At 43.4% G+C, this 17,829-nt stretch overlaps 1 protein-coding gene across 1 annotated transcript in view; it reads left to right on the top strand.

Moving 5' to 3' along the window:
- The window catches only part of LOC149322290 (dynein axonemal heavy chain 17-like), a 50,723-nt gene that overhangs the window by 5,702 nt on the left and 27,192 nt on the right, over window positions 1–17,829 (top strand). The window contains exons 3-9 of the mRNA XM_089538648.1: window positions 1,649–1,810; window positions 3,222–3,455; window positions 5,320–5,484; window positions 8,711–8,806; window positions 9,452–9,669; window positions 12,527–12,734; window positions 14,013–14,128. Coding sequence (XP_089394774.1) covers window positions 1,649–1,810; window positions 3,222–3,455; window positions 5,320–5,484; window positions 8,711–8,806; window positions 9,452–9,669; window positions 12,527–12,734; window positions 14,013–14,128 — 1,199 coding nt within the window. The remainder of the gene's footprint in view (window positions 1–1,648; window positions 1,811–3,221; window positions 3,456–5,319; window positions 5,485–8,710; window positions 8,807–9,451; window positions 9,670–12,526; window positions 12,735–14,012; window positions 14,129–17,829) is intronic.

Here is a 17,829-nt window from a genome sequence, read left to right as displayed (position 1 = left end):
GAGATCTGTCACATTTCCACTCTGGCAGCTTTTAAGAAAGCACTCAAGCCAGATCTCTTCCAGCAGGCCTTTCCAACTTAGTTACCCTCCCCAGATATAGAGATATTGGCGGGTTACAAACCGCCATAAAATACATATTGACTACGTATTAGGGTTAGGAAGGGGCGGTGCTTCCACACACCCCTAACCCTAGTACATAGTCAATATGTATAATATGGCGACAGCCGTTCCACACGGCCGCCGCTATATTGATGTAGTGGATGCTGTGCGTCCGCACGTTGCGCGGCGCTTATGACATTGCGAGTGCGCCATTGGCACCTTGAGGCGTCATAACCGCGCTGCAGGAAGAAGCTCCATTTTGGAGCTTCTTTTTTGCTCCGCGAAGGAGTCGCGTGGTCTGTAACACTCCATTGTCCTCTCATTTGTCTATTCTTCCCTACCTATGTTTCTGCCTTTTTTAAAATGCTTTTAATGTTTTTAATGTTTTTATACTATTATTATTTAATTCTGTTTTAGTACTGGGTATGGGGGGGCAGTAGGTCTAGGGTTTGATTTTTAACTCTATTGTAACTGATATATTTTATTGTTGTAACCCGCCCGGATTCTTCGTGATTGGGCAGGCTATAAATAAATCTTTATTATTATTATTATTATTATTATTATTATTATTATTATTATTATTATTATTCAGTGGTATGTAGGAATTATGATTTACAAGTAACATTAGTGCAAGAAAACATTGATAAGGATTCTGTATAATAATAATTTAATAATTTGTTTTATTTATATACCACTATTCCAAAGATCATGGTGTAAAGTGGGAGGAGGTCAGTGGGGGCATGACACCAGGAGTTGCCACACCCAGTGACACCAACCCTAGTGCCACCAATGGCATTGAGCTTTGGCAGTTAAAATGGTGTCAACCTGGATTATTTCTACAGTGTGGATGCCGCCTATGAGTCTTCCAATCTGGGTGGATACACTGCAGATTTACTAGAATTATTACTTATTTCTGCAGGCTCCATTCAGCCACCTAAAGCTGTTTTGGAGGGACAGTTGTCCTTCCACTGAAAATAATAGAAAAATGCTGCTCAATGCCTCCTGGGGCAAAGGGGAAATTTTGTCCCTAGGGGCATTGAGGGACATTTTAAAAAAAAATACAGGATGGGGGGGAGCAAAGAGGAGCCCTCCAAGGTCTCATAGTGAGTTAGTGCAGCTTTCCTATCCCCAATAATTGCCCATCCCATCTTATACCCTGCTGTACATCAGATTCTTAAGGTTCAGTTATTCACCATTTGTAGACAGAGAAACACTGAAAAGCATTGATAGTCGTTTGGTAATTTTGCCTGCTGCTTTTCCCTCAGTGACTAAACTGTATCTTCAAATGCTCAACCAAAATTTTAAGTTACCACTATGATAGAAATTTGGAGAATGAAAGAAAATTTCATGCAGAGGACAGAATTTTTATTTAGAGTTGCAATGCCATCATTTTGCACTCCTTGGCCCAATAGCTGCATCCCTGGAGACAACTCAGACCGAAATCCCCAGATGTAGAAGTCAGGAAACCTGCCACAAAACATTACTTTTGTACATCTGTCAAGCAAAACAATTGCTGAATGTTGTATCTCCTTACTCCTGTGGGCTCCAGGTGATCCTATGCTTCTCTCCTGTGGGGTCCACCCTCCGAGTGAGAGCAAGAAAGTTCCCTGCTGTGGTGAACTGCACAGCAATTGACTGGTTTCATGAATGGCCAGATGAAGCACTGGTGTCTGTCAGTGCAAGGTTCTTAGAGGAGACAGAAGGAATAGAGGTGAGCCTACACTTATAATAACATATTTTCTAACAATGTTAACTCAGTGAGCATTGTGTCTCCCAGGCTAAATTAGTACTGAGTAGAACAATCTCTGTAATAGTCCATTACTGGTCTATTACTGGTTTTATGTGTGGCTAAGGTACTCTTATTCTTTGCCAGACTTCAGAGCTAAACCAATGGCATTTTTCTATCTCACTAAAATCAAAACCTTTGCACAAACTTTAATTATGAAGAAATAGATTGACCAGTAGCTAGATAGCTTTTCTAAAAACAACAACTAGTTATCTCACTGCCACTAACATATCAGTAACATATATTTGTTGAAAGGGACAATTGCTCTGACTCTTGAGCTTTTGCCCCAGTTCAAATGATTATGTAAACCAAACATGAGGAACTTTTGGCCTTCCAGATTTCTGGATAACTCCTGCCAAATTCCTTACCATTAGCCACGTTTGCTAGGGCTTCTAGGATCTGTAGGCCTTGAACATGATCTAAATTTACAGTACATAGAATCTACAATACATTAAAAAATCAATTACACAGATGAAAACATACTAAAACATTGTCATTGTATCACCCTTTTGTATTACAATACCAGTTTAACACAATGCATGGAACAGAGGGGGATTCTGCTAAAAGCCCAGCTTTCTAGATCTTTGCCCGAAGCTTTCACTTCTTGGAAAGGACTTGCTTTCTGCCATGTTTGTTTATTTTGTTTTGAACATGTACAGCAGATAAAAAGCAGTGGTGCAAGTCAAACACCACTGAGTCCCATTACATTTGTAGAGCTACAGTATATTAACATCAGTGTCCCACTGAGACTAGTTAATGCTAATATTCACCAACAAAAACCCTTATATCTTTGTTTTCCTTCAGTACACATGCTTTCCTCTTCTAAACACATTAAACTTTCATAGGCTCTGTATTATACAGCAATGCTCATGTTGCATATTTAAACAAAGGAAACTGGAGTGTGCAAAACCTCTGGTCTTTAGAGTAGCATTCATTTAGCAACAACATACCAACTTCTCCACAGTGGAATCAGGTGTTAAATGGCAATGTGGATTCCTTAATTTTAACATAGCATGTCTCAGTAATTGTAGTTATCAAGCTAGTATGCTTGCTGGAACTAGGTTGGAGGATGGACAAAATACCTCTCATATAGGCTTTTTACTATCTTTGTTCAATTCACTTGTTTTATAAAATATAGGCTGATTCAAATGTAGCTTGGTTTGAACACAGTTTATTCTTTCTTCAATGCTGAAGTGACAAAAATAATAAAACTTAGTTTTTATCATGTATTAGTAAGTTTCATTTGCAATTTATTTTTATGGTATTCACTGCCTGTCTGATTACCAGCCTCTGTTTTTTAAAGAGGCCAACTGATATCTCATGGTTCTTTTTACAGCCTGATGTTAAGACTTCCATCAGCCTCTTTATGTCACATGTCCACAAAACTGTTAATGAAATGTCCAAGGTCTACTTGTCCACTGAGAGGCGCTATAATTATACCACTCCAAAGACCTTCCTGGAACAGATCAAACTTTATCAGAACCTGCTTGCTAAAAAAAGAAAGGAGCTGATTGCCAAAATTGAAAGGCTGGAGAATGGTTTGATGAAACTCCAGAGTACAGCCTCTCAGGTATGTCTGTGAATGAATTAACATTTTGTTTTGTTTTGTTTTGCAGTGACAATGACAAGATCACTCCTTGGGTCCATTACTCCATGTCTGTAGAGAATTGCCATGTGTCTAGTTACTATGAATCTAGCACATACACTGGATGCTGTATAGTCACTGAGAAATAATGAAGAATGCAAATGTGGTATTTTGTGTAACATCAACGTGCTTGTGATAATGGGCTTTCCCATCATCTGGGCAACACAGCTGATGGCTATTGTCTCCCTGCAGGGGACTGATGATATGATGGTGCTAAACTGTATGTATTGGGGTCAGTATAGAAGATGAGAAAAGACAATAGTCCAGTGGAGATGGCAGAAACATGGATCCTTGAGATTATTCCCAGAAAAAGTTATAAAAAGCACCAAGTGACCACAAGGCAAGAGAGTTGAACGGAGAGAAAAACAAACAAAGACAAAGGGGCTGGGTGTCTGCCATACCTATGGATGCTTGGTTGAGGCTGGATCATGCAGTCCATAATCACAGCTTGTCCCGGGAACATCCAAAATCCAAGGACAAAAGATGTAGCTAGATGTGTTGGGGCTTATGTTTATTTTTGTCACCTTGGCTGAATGTGACCTAGACTATTCTGCAACTTTGTAACTTCTTCTACATATGCCTGAAGGGAGGAGTGTCCTTCATGCAAAAGACAACCTTTTGCAATGTAGATTACTGTTTAGCATAAAGCTTCCTTTACAGACTTCCACTCTTTCACACTCTTTCATGTGCCTGCTCCCATAAGGGTGAGGGAAAGAAAATCTCTGCAGAGTCAAAGGTGGAAAGTGCAAGTTGAACCCACAGTAACTTCTCACTGAGTTTCTAGGTCACATGGACTAAAATCAGTGGGTGCTGACAGCTCATCCAGATGCCCTTAAGGAGTACCGTTCTACTCACCAGAAGCAGGAAGGGACCCATGAGTGCATGAAAGTGCTAATGTGAGAGAAAGGCCACCCTCTGTGAGTTGTTGTCCGCCCTCTCTGAGATGATCTGAAAGATACTCCGTCCCATAAGAAATTCAATTATTTACACATGACTAAGGTTTTTTTCCAGATGAGCGACCAGTGCATACTCCAAACACATTTAATTCATTGACTAAGTTCCCCGCAAGTATATAACAGCTCAAATTATACGCTACATGGAACTGCATGACTCCCCACCACCTGTGGTGCTTTTTCCAAGCAGCTTGTGCAGCCTCAATACTGTGCATGCATGCACGCACCTTCAAATCATCTGTTGACTTTGGTGACCCCATGAATTTCATAAGGTTTTTTAACATTATACTACCAGAAAAGAGAATGGAGAAGGATTGCTTAATATTTTTCCTCATACTTATTTTCTTGCTCAGAGTCAACTTACCCCTTCCTCAAGCTGTTTTTTCATTTACTGGAGCAGAGTGAACATGGGGAAGGTTCCTGTGTCTAATTTCAAGATGAAAAAATAACTCACAAAGAAAAGTTTAAACCTTCATTCTGTTTCTTCCTCTCACCACACATTCCTGCTCACATGTTGCCCAGGTTGATTTTGACTTTTAAAATGATGGAAGTGGGCACTTTAAGAGTGTCTGGGCTCTAGGGGTACTTTTATTTCATTAAAAGCTGCTATGTGTTAATCTGATTAGAGCTGGAGTTGTTAGACCAAAGGAGGAAATATACATCTTTCCCCTTTGTCCCCCTTTTCTACTCCCATTCATTCAATTTCTTAGGTCCATGAAAGATCACTGAAACAGAGAAATGTGTCATCAGGAGAAGGGAAGCAGAATAGCTCATGAAATTCACACACACACACACTTTATTTCAGCTCAATCTTTTCTTTTGGATGTACTTGATAGGTTGATGATCTGAAAGCTAAACTTGCTGTTCAAGAGCTGGAGCTCAAACATAAGAATGAAGATGCTGACAAACTGATCCAAGTGGTGGGGGTTGAAACAGAGAAAGTGAGCAGGGAGAAAGCAATTGCTGATGAGGAGGAACTGAAAGTCCAGGTCATTAACATAGTAAGTAAAACTATTCTTATTTTATTTAGTTCTCAGTGGAAAGCAGAATCCTCCTAGTAAGGTACAAAGCTACAATACTAGTTGGTCTGTTTTGATAGTGTGTGCTTGAATTGGTTAAAGATCCTGGTGAAGGAGCAAAGACACCAATGGCTTAGAAAAACAAAATAAACACTCTGTTATAGAAACTGTATTCTAAGGACTTTATCACATGGGGAAAATTGGGGGTTTAAACAGTGATTATCCCATGAAAATCATGTGATCACAATTGAGATTTTCACATGACATCACAATTAAAGTGCTATTATCCTGGGAATAAGCAGGCAATAAAAAGCAACAAATCAGTCACTGGGAAATTATTGTCTGGTTATTCCCGGGATAATGACTGTTTAATCGTGATGTGTGTGAAAATCTTAATCACGATCACATAATTTTCAGGGGATAGTCACTGTTTAAACCCTCAATTTTCCCTGTGTGATAAGGTTATAAGATACAAAAGTTACTCAGGGTGCTAATATAAACTAGTTCCAATCTAGAGAGGAGCTGGGAGAGGATCCATTTACATCACAGAGGGTCAGGATAAGTAGACAAGCAGGGAGGACACTTTTTAGTCACTCGTTATTACTGTTGCCCTCTCTGAAGCATTCTTGACTCTTCAGTGCTAGGTGTTGTTGCATTTCTAACATGTTCCTCATAAACTAGTCATGCAGCAGAGACTGGCCCTTTAATGAGTTGTTGCAAGTCTCCAGTTCCATCACCTAGCCTTTCTCATTATGAACTATGACAGTGTAAGAAAAGAGATGGTTAGTAACAAGAAGGAAAGGTACTGTGTTACAAACATTGATGACTGGAACTGTTGACATATTTCGCCACAGTGGATTCTTTTCACATTAAAAATATTGCAGCTATGATATTATTCATGAGCTTGAGTCCTGTTGGAACACTACATTTGCATAACTATGGTTATACAAGCAGTTGTGCTACCTCACTGTCTTTCACTGTCTTTCAGAAGCTGTGTAAATGTGGGTGCCTGTGTAGCCATGGGCTTGTCTCACAGTTTTAGCTGAGATGGAGGTTAATCAGCCCCTATACAGCAGGTGCACTCAAGGCTGTGACATCTGTTGTGCTATGTTGATGTATATTTACACCAACATGCAACAAAGCACTTAAAACTGCAGTGTGTCTGTCACATGCCTATCCTGGCATGTCACAAGCCTGGCTGTATTAAGGTAGAGAGATGGTTTTTGTTTCTTCAGACCCATTATTTTCTCCATTGTGTTTGTGGAATGGCTGCCCTTTTCTTCTGGACAATTTACCTTAATCCATCAAGCTTTCTTAAGAATACATTTTCTACCTTCTGCTGAAGGTTTATAGTGGCAGGCTTCTGAGACTGTGCAGCTGAGCCATGTTCCCAAGTGATATGCTTGGTTTTTCACAAGCATACTCTCCTTTTCTCAGCATTAGTTGTGGAAATGTTCTCAATAATAAAAGCATGCCTGCCAACATTTCACAGATGAAAATGTTGTGGGCACATGCAACATTGGAATGTTGTCAAAATGGCAAACGTTATTAATGAAGAAGAATGCACAAGATAGGAGAGGGTGCAGCAGTTTATTTCCCCCTGATCCTACTGAGAAGGGCAAGACTCCACTCCCACCTCTCCTTTTTCCCTATTGGGTTAATTGAATGCAAACTATTTTGCACTTTGATCTCAGTTCGCAACAATGGAAGTAAGCTGAAGGCAAAGGGGGGAAGTGGGGGAAAGAGAACCTGGTATATTTAGGCCCCATTCCCACTGGGTTATAAAGCGGATCAAGACATGGATTATGGGGGCATCGTTCCCATTTGAGCGCGCATTCGATCCTCATTGCACTGATTTCGTTCCCATTGGAATTCGGATCTGATCCCCATGTAATCGATTTTTCCTGGGAAAACCCTAATCAGTGGTGGATAATCTGGGTTAATTTGACTGTACTTTTTTGGAGGTTTTTCCTGCACCTTCTGAGTCTGATTCGGGGCAAATGAATGGGAACGAAAGGATGTCTGATTCAGGAACTTGGGGATGGGAGGAGCAGTGCTCAAGGGGCTGGCCTGGGGGTGTCACCCACTTGTTCTCTTTCCTGCATTACCGGTGCCATTTTCTCCCGTTCGCATAGCCTTTCCCCCGGTGGAGTGGGAAGCAGGATAAGGCGATCGCATGTGTAGACAAATTTATTTATTTTTAATTAAGCTTTCAATCGCTTAGGCACTCTGTCGGGTGTCCAAATATAGCAAATTGCTACACTGACCTCCAAACGCAGTAAACACATTATGCCCCCCCTGCAAACTCCCCCCTGCTCCACATTCATAGACCGATGTGTGAAGAGACTCATTGAACACTATTTTTAACTATTTTTCTTTCTTTTTTTACATGCCTGCTCGATCGCCCCCCAAATAGCTCAGGGAGCAATGAGGGAGGCAAAGGGACTTGGGAGGATGGAGGCTTCTTTCCCCTTTCCCAGAAGGACTCTGGGAAGACATAGCAGAGCCTGGGAGGCAAAGGGACCTGGGGGAATAGAGGTTCCTTTCCCCTTTCCCAGAGGGGCTCTGGGAAGACACAGGAGAGCCTGGGAGGCAAAGGGACTTAGGGGGATAGAGGGTCCTTCTCCCATTCCCAGAGGGGCTCTGGGAAGACACAGGAGAGCCTGGGAGGCAAAGTGACTTGGGGAGATGGAGGCTCCTTCTCTCTTTCCCAGAAGGGAAAAGCACCTAAGAGATTGATTGGCTGTGACATCAAGTGCCTAGGCACTTGATTGACAGCTGCTTAAAAAAAAGAGGTTCCAGAAGGGCAATGGGAATGAGGAGCAAAAAAGTCTGCTTCAAATTACAACTGAGAAAATTTCAATGGGAAAGAGAACATGTGTAAAAAAAAACCCAAGTCTGTTTGCACCCTTTCGTAATGAGAATGAGGGACCAGATTCAAATACAGCTCAGAAAAAAAAAAATCAGGATCAGAATCGCAGCAATATAGGCCCCCTTTTTAGCCCAGTGGGAATTGGGCCTTTAAAAGCAGCTAAAAAGCAGGGTGAGAGAAGATTAACTAAGACTGTCCCTGCCAAATTGGGTTATTTGGAAGGTATACAAAAGATAGGCCTCAAAATTTAAAAGTTGGGGGGAAGACATGAAGTGAGTGTATTTGCATCAACAGTTTCATTTATTTCTCACATCTCCTTGCACTTCCTGTACCCAGAATGTATCAGAAAAGCAACGAGCTTGTGAAACTGATTTAGCCAAAGCCGAACCTGCACTGATTGCTGCTCAGGAAGCCTTGGACACTCTCAACAAGGTACAGTCTTAGGTTTTTCCATGGGTCAGATGATACATTCTTTTCTAGTTCAAGGTTGATCAATGTCAAATAGAATTACAGAGACAGTAAAGGTTTTCGGAAGCATTATTTCCCCTCTAAATACCATTACAAGGCCCCAAATATTTTGAAATTATGGACATTCTCATGTTGTTTAGAAACTGGCTCCAAATTCTTTTGGGCTCTTCTTCTAATCCAAAAATTCAATAGAAATGGCAAACCTCTGCAGATTTGAAGTTGATTTGGGTTCCAACCAAGTGTTTGAGACCATTTCTAGCCTGAACCTCAGAAAAGACTTTACCTGTAAGGAAGAGCCTATAAATGACTCCAAAATATGACTTCCATATTATTCCTCCTTCGTTGATATGTCTACAAACATTAAACTTTACCACCTTCCCAAAAATAAAAATTTCAGAGCACTATTTAGTGCTTAAATATTGTATATGATTGAGGTTCTTTGGTCAATAAACTTTTATTGGTTTATAATATAATTTTCAGTATTTAGCTAAGGCCCTGACATACAGTACCACATGAAAAATAAAATTGTTCTGTCTCCCACCACATCTTGTCCCATCATTATCCATTAATTCCCTGCCTGCCTCCCTCCCTCTCTCTCTGCCTTTCTAGAACAACCTGACAGAACTGAAGTCTTTTGGGTCACCTCCAGAAGCTGTGGTTAATGTGACAGCTGCAGTAATGATCCTTACAGCTCCGGGTGGCAAGATACCAAAGGACAGAAGCTGGAAGGCGGCAAAAGGCATGATGGGCAAAGTGGACACATTTTTGGATGCCCTGAAGAAATATGACAAGGAGCATATTCCTGAGCCCTGCTTGAAAGCTTTTAAGTAAGAGGAGTCTCCACTAATGTTGCTACATCAAAAGAAGTTATTGCCATACCCTTATTGCAGGGGTAGGCAACCTTTTTGAGCCAGGGGCCGGGTTGCTGTCCCTCAGACAACTGGGGGGCCGAAGCCAATAAATAAATAAATAAATAAATAAATAATAGGACAACATTTTCAAATGTAGGACACATTTTTTAAAAAATGGAGGACGTGCGAAAAAATTTGATGATTTTTAAAAAATGTTAATATAAATGCAAGTTTCTTAGGCATGATCAAAATGGAGGACATTTGGGCCTCAGAAGCTGGCTGATATCAATATCACCTTCACCATCATCATCACCATCACCATCATCATCATCATCATCATCATCATCACTATCACTGTTAAAGCAGACCTTTTAGCATTAAAAGCACCGAAAATACACAGAAATGCACTTTGGAAAGTCACACTCTCTCACCTTCAGAAAGAGTGAGTGCATGTCTCAGAAACTGACTGATATCATCATCATCATCACCACTATCATTGTTAAAACAAAGCAGACCTGTACAAATGGAATGGAAATCCTCCTCCTCCTCCTGCTACTCTTCTTCTTCTTCTTCTTCTTCTTCTTCCTCCTCCTCCTCCTCCTCCTCCTCCTCCTGCTCCTTCCTTCCTCCCTCCTCCTCCTTCTTCCTCCTCCCTCCTCCTCTTCCTCCTTCCTCCTCCTTCCTTCCTCCCTCCTCCTCCTGCTCCTTCCTTCCTCCCTCCTCCTCCTCTTCCTCCTCCTTCCGTCCTCCCTCCTCCTCCTGCTCCTTCCTTCCTCCCTCCTCCTCCTCTTCCTCCTCCTCTTCCCCTGCCCCCTTCCTTCCCTGCCTGTGGCTGTCAGGCAGCCGTGGGAAGGGAGGGAAAGGGCAGGAGGTGACCCCCGCCCCCTTCCTTCCCTCTCCGCGGCTGTCAGGCAGCTGTGGGAAGGGAGGGAAAGGGCAGGAAGTGACCCCCGCCCCCTTCCTTCCCTCTCCGCGGCTGTCAGGCATCCGTGGGAAGGGAGGGAAGGAGGAGGAGGCGACCCCGCCCCCTTCCTTCCCTCCCCACAGCTGTCAGGCAGCCATAGGAGGGGAGGGAAGGAGGAGGAGGCGACCCCTGCCCTCTTCCTTCCCTCCCCGCGGCTGTCAGGCAGCCGTGGGAAGGGTGGGAAGGAGGAGGAGGTGACCCCCGCCCCCTTCCTCCCCTCCCCGCAGTTGTCAGGCAGCCGCGGGAAGGAGGAGGAGGCGACCCCGCCCCCTTCCTTCCCTCCCCGCGGCTGTCAGGCAGCCACAGGAAGGGCGGGAAGGAGGAGGAGGTGACCCCTGCCCCCTTCCCTCCCTGCGGCTGTCAGGCAGCCGTGGGAGTGGCGGGAAGGAGGAGGAGGACCCCCACCCCCTTCCAGCCCTGCCCGAGGAGGAGCTCCTCCTCTTGAGGCTGGCTGGCCAAAGGGGGCAGGCTGGAGCTCCAAAAGCCCGCCCCCTGCCAGCAGCCATTGGCCAGCCAGCCCCAGGAGGAGAAACTCCACCTATTTAGCCCTGCGCGCAGCCCTGCAGGCGCGCGCAGGGCTACAGGAAGGCGTGGGCAGCGGCGGCGGCGGCGGCACACTGTCTGTGGCCTGCCCTCCTCGGTGCCAGCGGCGCCACCAGCACCGCAGTACCGCCTGTGGCAATCAGCAGCAGGACCGGGCTGGGGCTGGTCCTGCTGCTTCTGCGGGCCGGATGCGGCCCACGGGCCAGGGGTTGCCAACCCCTGCCTTATTGGATCAAAGCATAGAAGAAGCCTACATAGGGATTGTCCTCTCCAAGGTCTCACATCTAAGTCAGAGTGGGCAACTGTGGGAGGCTAGGGGACTATATTGCCTCCAAGGAGACCTTAAAGGGCCACATACACTTGCAAAAGAAAATCCAAGCTTTTTTACTCTCCCAATGTGCTATAGTGTTTTGGGAGGCATGGGAGCATTTTTACCATGTTTTTGTCCCTATCTCCGGCCATTTCAGACCCAGGAGAAGCAATTTTAACAACAGGAAGTGAACAGAAATTATTTCCTGTTTTGTTTTTGTTTTTTAAATTGCCTCTGCTGAGCCTAAAATGACCAGGAAGGCTACAGACATAGTAAATATGCTCTCATATTCCCTGAGTACATTTGGGATCAGAATATCAATATGGCCAACCTCTCTTTGTTGATAAGTGCAGTCTGGAATGCATCTGTCCCTCCTAACATCTTTTGTTCATATACAGCATGTTACCCAAAATGCAAGAGGACACCCACAATCAACATAGAAAGGGGGATCTGAAACCAAATTGAAAGTGTTTTGGCAGGCATTTTTATAGGACAAAATGTATCCCGGGACAGTTTGGGAATTAAGGTGAAGTTTCCAGAAGGGAAGAAAAGAACCAGAAGTCTGTAAATGGCTGAACAGTCACCATGAATGTCCCTTGACAAAGGAATCTCACTCTCAGAGAGAGGAAATGTTGGACTTCTGTTCATGTGTAAACTCAAGGTTTATCACCCACCATCACTCCTATCAGTGAAGGGATTATGCAGATTCTGATTTTAATTCATCTGTCCTGGCTACATATCCCAGCTTTCTCATCCTGAGCCAGCGGGATCGCCAAATATGGTCCTTATATGGCATAGCTAGTTTTCCTGCACTGGGGTGCCCTCTCGGCTACCTGCCTAAAACATCTGTTTAATATTAATTTTATATCAAATAGAGGAACCCTGCATGGAGGAGTGATCTCTGTGATAACAAGCATGTAGATGTGATAATATATTTTATGGCCCCTTTATAAATTTTTAAGGATCTTTTGCTTCTTCATGTTTAAAAACCTCTGCTTTTTGCCTTCTCTCTGCAGGCCATTTCAGAATGATCCAACCTTTGATCCTGAGTTTATACTGTCTAAGTCCACAGCAGCAGCTGGTTTGTGCTCATGGTGCCTAAACATTGTTCGTTTCTACGAAGTCTACTGTAATGTTGCACCCAAGCGGCAGGCCTTGGAAGAGGCTAATAATGAACTGGCAGAGGCGCAGGCAAAACTCACAATGATTAAAAACAAGATTGCAGTTAAGTGCACCATAACATCACCTTGGTGAATTGCCAGAGCCCCAGGCAGTCCCATCCAAGTAAATGTCACTCTTTTAAAACAACTGACATTTACTACTGGCACTGAGCAAGCAAACCCATTATTTATATGTGAGTTAGCAAATTAAGCCTATAGTGCTCAAGTGACATTTCCCCTATGTCTATATAAAATGGATAGTCAGTGTATGAGCTAAGCATGTCATCTTGAGCCAATAAGTCTCCAGTTCATGACAGAGGTCAAAGCAGAAGAACTCTGCTGGATTCAAATCAAAACAAAATTTCTTGTCTGGCATCTTGTATTCCATAGGGGGCCACCAGATGCTTCTGGGTGTAGGTTATAACACGCAACGTGTGAAGTATTGTCCCAGTGGAGGAAACATTAAGTGTATTATTTGAAACTCAGTAACAGTGATGGGGAATTTTGGAGATTCTAGAAACTAGATTCCTCCTCCACAGCCTTTTACCTAATGTCATGAGTGCCCAGCCAACATACCAACTGAAACTCTCCCATTTGGGACTTCAGTCCTGGACACTCGTTCATTCTGCACAGTTAGAAAAATGTAAGGAAACTGAAGTCACTTTCCCAAATAATGCTCCTCTACCAATACTTTGCTTGGGGTGGCTTTATCTTTTATCTTTCTTACACATGGAAGATGGAAGAGTAGCAACACTGACTCAGTTCCTGGACCAGCTGAATCCTCACCTTGAGACTTACACAATACCTCATAGTATTGGCTAAATGCACAGCCAGCTTCGCTGCTCCCTTGGCTTAGAATCACAGAACTGTAGAGTTGGAAGAGACCTCAAGGGCCATCCAGTCCAACCCCCTGCTATGCAGGAACACACAATCAAAGCACTTCCGACAGTGTCTGTTTAAAAACCTCCAAAGAAGGAGATTTCACTACACTCCAAGGGAGTGTGTTCCAATATCAAACAGCCCTTATGGGCTTACCTAGGTGGGGAATGCAGTGGAGAGACATGGATTCAGTCAGAGCTTCAAGGAGCCAGCTGAATCCTGATCTCTTGACCAAACAGCAAGCTTGACTTTTGTTTTATTGGGAGGATAAGAGAGGAGTAGAATAGCTGAGCTGCAGCCTCAAGATTGTAGATGAATTATTAGTCTAATGCTTTTCTCTTCTGAGGAAGGAGAATTTGGTCCAGCTTTGGTAGGCAAATGTGGCTCATAGTCTGTGGGTTTCCTGTTGCTATTCTAGACTGATCAGAGTTTTCATGAAACTAACTGCAAACTTTTTTTAAAGGATCTAAATGCCAATTTGGCCAATCTCACTGCTGAATTTGAAAAGGCGACTGCTGAGAAAATCAAGTGCCAGCAAGAGGCTGATGCAACTAACAGAGTCATTTCATTGGCTAACAGGTACCACGTTAACAAATTCTCTTGCTGGCATTGGCTGATTGTCACTCTGGTTTCCTGTTTTATTAGGAGCCAAACAACATATGGAAGAGATCCATCCTTCATCCCCCACTTAAAGATATGAAATACATGTGGGGGCTGCCACATGGTTTTGGAGAAGCAGTGAGAAGGGGGGGGGGGTGCCTCTTACCACATTGCATATTCCAAGCCCAAATCAACACAAACATTCACTTTTTATGTGGAATAAAGAAAGGAGGAAATACAGAGGGAAAGTGCCGTGAAATGTTTCTTAGGGCCTTATCACACCATAGTGCTATGGTGACATAGTGATGCAGCAACATCACCAGCATTCATACCCTACTGCATGATGTTGGTGTCCTGATGTCATCCTGCCACAACACTGTCACAAATGTGCATTTTTGCACACTGGAAATAATCCATTAATGATCACCTTTCACACCACCAAACTAGCTTTTTTTGCTGTGGAACTCTTAATGGCACTTCCTTCTGTGAGAACTCCATTACTGGGTGTGATGAGGGTGCGTTGAGAGTGTTGTCAGGTAGTTCCTCTCTCAGAATTGCTCAGGAGATTTGTACAAAGAATAAACAGACTATTGCTGGTGCTTGGTCAGAGAAGATCACTCTCAGCTGCAGCACCCTACCAAGTTGGCCCCACAATGCAAAGACACTAAAACACCATGGTGGGAAGAAAATGGCTAAACTGCCAGAATACACCTCATTACATGAGTTCAAATCAAATTAGGCAGTTTCATCTACACAAAATGGGGGGAAATGGTGGCACCTTTTATTCCTATTCACTCTCTCATGAGAAAAGGTCTTGCCCAGTGCCAGGTGTTAGCATGACGTCTTTCTGCTGTGACACCATGGCAACAAAAATAAAATTAAAATAAAAACAAAGGAACAATCATGAACCTGGGAGCAGGATATGAAAGGAGGCTATGGAAGTATTATGGGTATTATGGAAGAGAAAACTATGTGTGGAGCATGCTAATGAAGAGATTACTGCAGAAAAACAGCAAGGTGCATACAGTTCAGTATCCCTACTGATAATAATAATAATAATAATAATAATAATAATAATAATAATAATAATAGGTTTTATTTATATACCGCCCAATCACTGGGAATCCGAGCGGTTTACAATAGAGGGGATAATAGACAGTTCCCTGCCCTCAGGCTTACAATCTAAAAGACACGACACAAAAGGAGAGAAGGGAATGGTGAGGGGGGGGGGGAGGGGATCAGGTCCAGTGGTTCTTCTCTCCCTCTGAGGCCTGGACCAAGGCAGATGGACCGGAGGGCGGTCTCTTCTTCTTCAGGCTAGCCCTGGTGGAACTGGGCCAGCCTATTCTCTCCCTCACAGGCCGAAAGATGACAGTTATGGAGGGAGGGGCCTCTATCTTCAGGCTAGCCCCTGATGACGCTGGGCCAGCCTGTTCTGGAGCAGATTAACGTGGTATAAAGAAGAAATGTGATAAGGCCCTTAGGGAGGCAGAATATAATTTCAGTAAATATGTTTTTAAAATTGTGTCCCTTGCAAGAGATCAGTCATGGATCTTCTTTATGTAGCAATTAGTTTGGTTCTGGAAGAGCCAGTGTTACATATTCCTTTGTCTTCTGAAATTTTAAGAGGCAGAACAGGGCTAAGGTCCTAAGATGCTACAAAAGCCAACATGTTCAGCCTCGACTGCTATTCCCCAGATCCATTCATACAAAATATCATCATAAGAATATGGTAATAACTGTGCTGCTGCTATGATCTATGGATCGTTCCACTAAGTACTATTAAAATCAAGCTGTGATATTTCCTGAATTTAAGCCAAGGGTGGGGAATATGGCAGTTTATTACAGTATCCCAAGAATCTAAGCATTTATTATTTTTTTAAAACTTGATTTTCCAGAAAGGTCAAAACCAGCAACTTAGCAGTAGATATTAAAACAATATGTCAAAAAGAAATTAAAAAGACTCCTAATGTTATTGCATATTGATATAATTTCATTTTTAAATTTTGTGAATCTGAAGGGATCACTCAGTATTTTATATATCTAGAGTCAGAAGTTCAAGGGCTTATGGTTGACCCAACTGGGAAGAAGAAACTTGTTATGCTTCCCAGCATGTTATGAAACATTCCCTGAAAATGGATGCTGCATGAAAGGCAGTGAATCAAGAACACATAGTTTATTTAGAGAAGACGTAATTAGACTGTGGGTAGGGATGCCATATCCCGGCGGCCCCCAGGACAAACCCGCTTTTGGAGGGCCCCTGCCCTCCCCGGCCCAGTTCCCCCCCAATTGGGGCCTTTGTCCCAGGCCCAGCCTCCAGGCCGGGCGCGCTCATGCGGCCATTACCGTGGCTGCTAACGCGGCTGGCTGGCCACCCACCTCCTCCTCCTCCTCCTCCATGGCCGCGCCGCACCGCCCTCCGCCTCCACCGCTCCTCCTCCACCTCCCCCCCAGCGCAGCTGCTGCACAGCCCGCAGCGCTTGACTGGGCCACGGCCGAGAGCAGCGTGTGCTTGCCCCTTTTGCACGCTTGCGCGCAGGGCTTAAGGAGCAGCGCTCGCCTCCTAAGCCTTCTGGCCAATGGCAGATGAGCAGGGGCTGGCCTAATTTCCAGCCCCAGTCTGCCATTGGCCAGTGTCAGCAGTCTTGGAGGAGGAGGCGGAAGCAAAGGAGGAGGAAGAGGAGGCAAAGGAGGCAAAGGAGGAGGAGGCGGCGGCGGCAAAGGAGTAAGAGGAGGAGGAGGAGGCAAAGGAGGAGGATAGGCCTCTGGGCCAGGGGGAGGGAAAGGTGTTTTTTTATTTTTAAATATATACAACCCAGTCTTGGTATTTTATTTTATTTTATTTTATTTTATTTTTAAATATATACAACCCAGCCTTGGTTATTTTATTTTATTTTATTTTTGTTATTAAACAACAAACTGTCCTCCATTTTGACCATGTCTAAGAAACATGCATTTATATTAACATTTTTTAAAAAAATCATTATTTTTTTGGCGTGTCCTCCATTTTTATAAAAACGTGTCCTACATTTGTAAATCTTGTCCTACATTTGTCTTACATTTGTCCCAGTTTGGAGCTCCTGACTTATGGCAACCCTAACTGTGGGAAGTCAGTCAGTCCAAAGGAGAGCAACACTCACTGCTTTTTTATGGTCCTACAGGAGTTCAAGAGCTTAGCTGACTTAGATCTTCAAAAGGCCCTCAAAAGGGCTACTTTCAATCTTACACCAGAAATTGCACAAAATATATCACACACAAAGAAGCCACACATCTTTTCAGTAGTGTCTAGATACCTTTGCAAAAAGCACACCAAGAATGTGAATTTGTATAGGTGAAGAATGCCATTCCACAGCTAGGAGAAGTGAAGAGAGATTCTAACTCTGATGTCTGTCTTCTAAAAGATTCTAGCAATTGAAAGCAGTCTCTTAAGGCAAAACACTTACTTATCATTTATGAAAAGCATTTATTATTCACTTTTCTTCTTCATGATCTCACACACATAGGTTATTATGTGCTTATACAGAGCTGGTTAGAACCTTGTAGAGATGACTGTAGGTTTCTTTCTTTCTTTCTTTCTTTCTTTCTTTCTTTCTTTCATCCCATCTAGCCAGGCACATCTCTGATCAATCCTCTCAAATCTTTTTCATCCACTGCAGCAATTCAGTCTTAGTTGCAGGGAT

Source organism: Sceloporus occidentalis, unplaced genomic scaffold (genome assembly GCF_023333645.1).
Source record: "Sceloporus occidentalis isolate IW3139 unplaced genomic scaffold, rSceOcc1.0.p SCAF_1, whole genome shotgun sequence".
Taxonomy (NCBI): Eukaryota; Metazoa; Chordata; class Lepidosauria; order Squamata; family Phrynosomatidae; genus Sceloporus; species Sceloporus occidentalis.
This window is presented reverse-complemented; position numbering and strand designations above follow the sequence as displayed.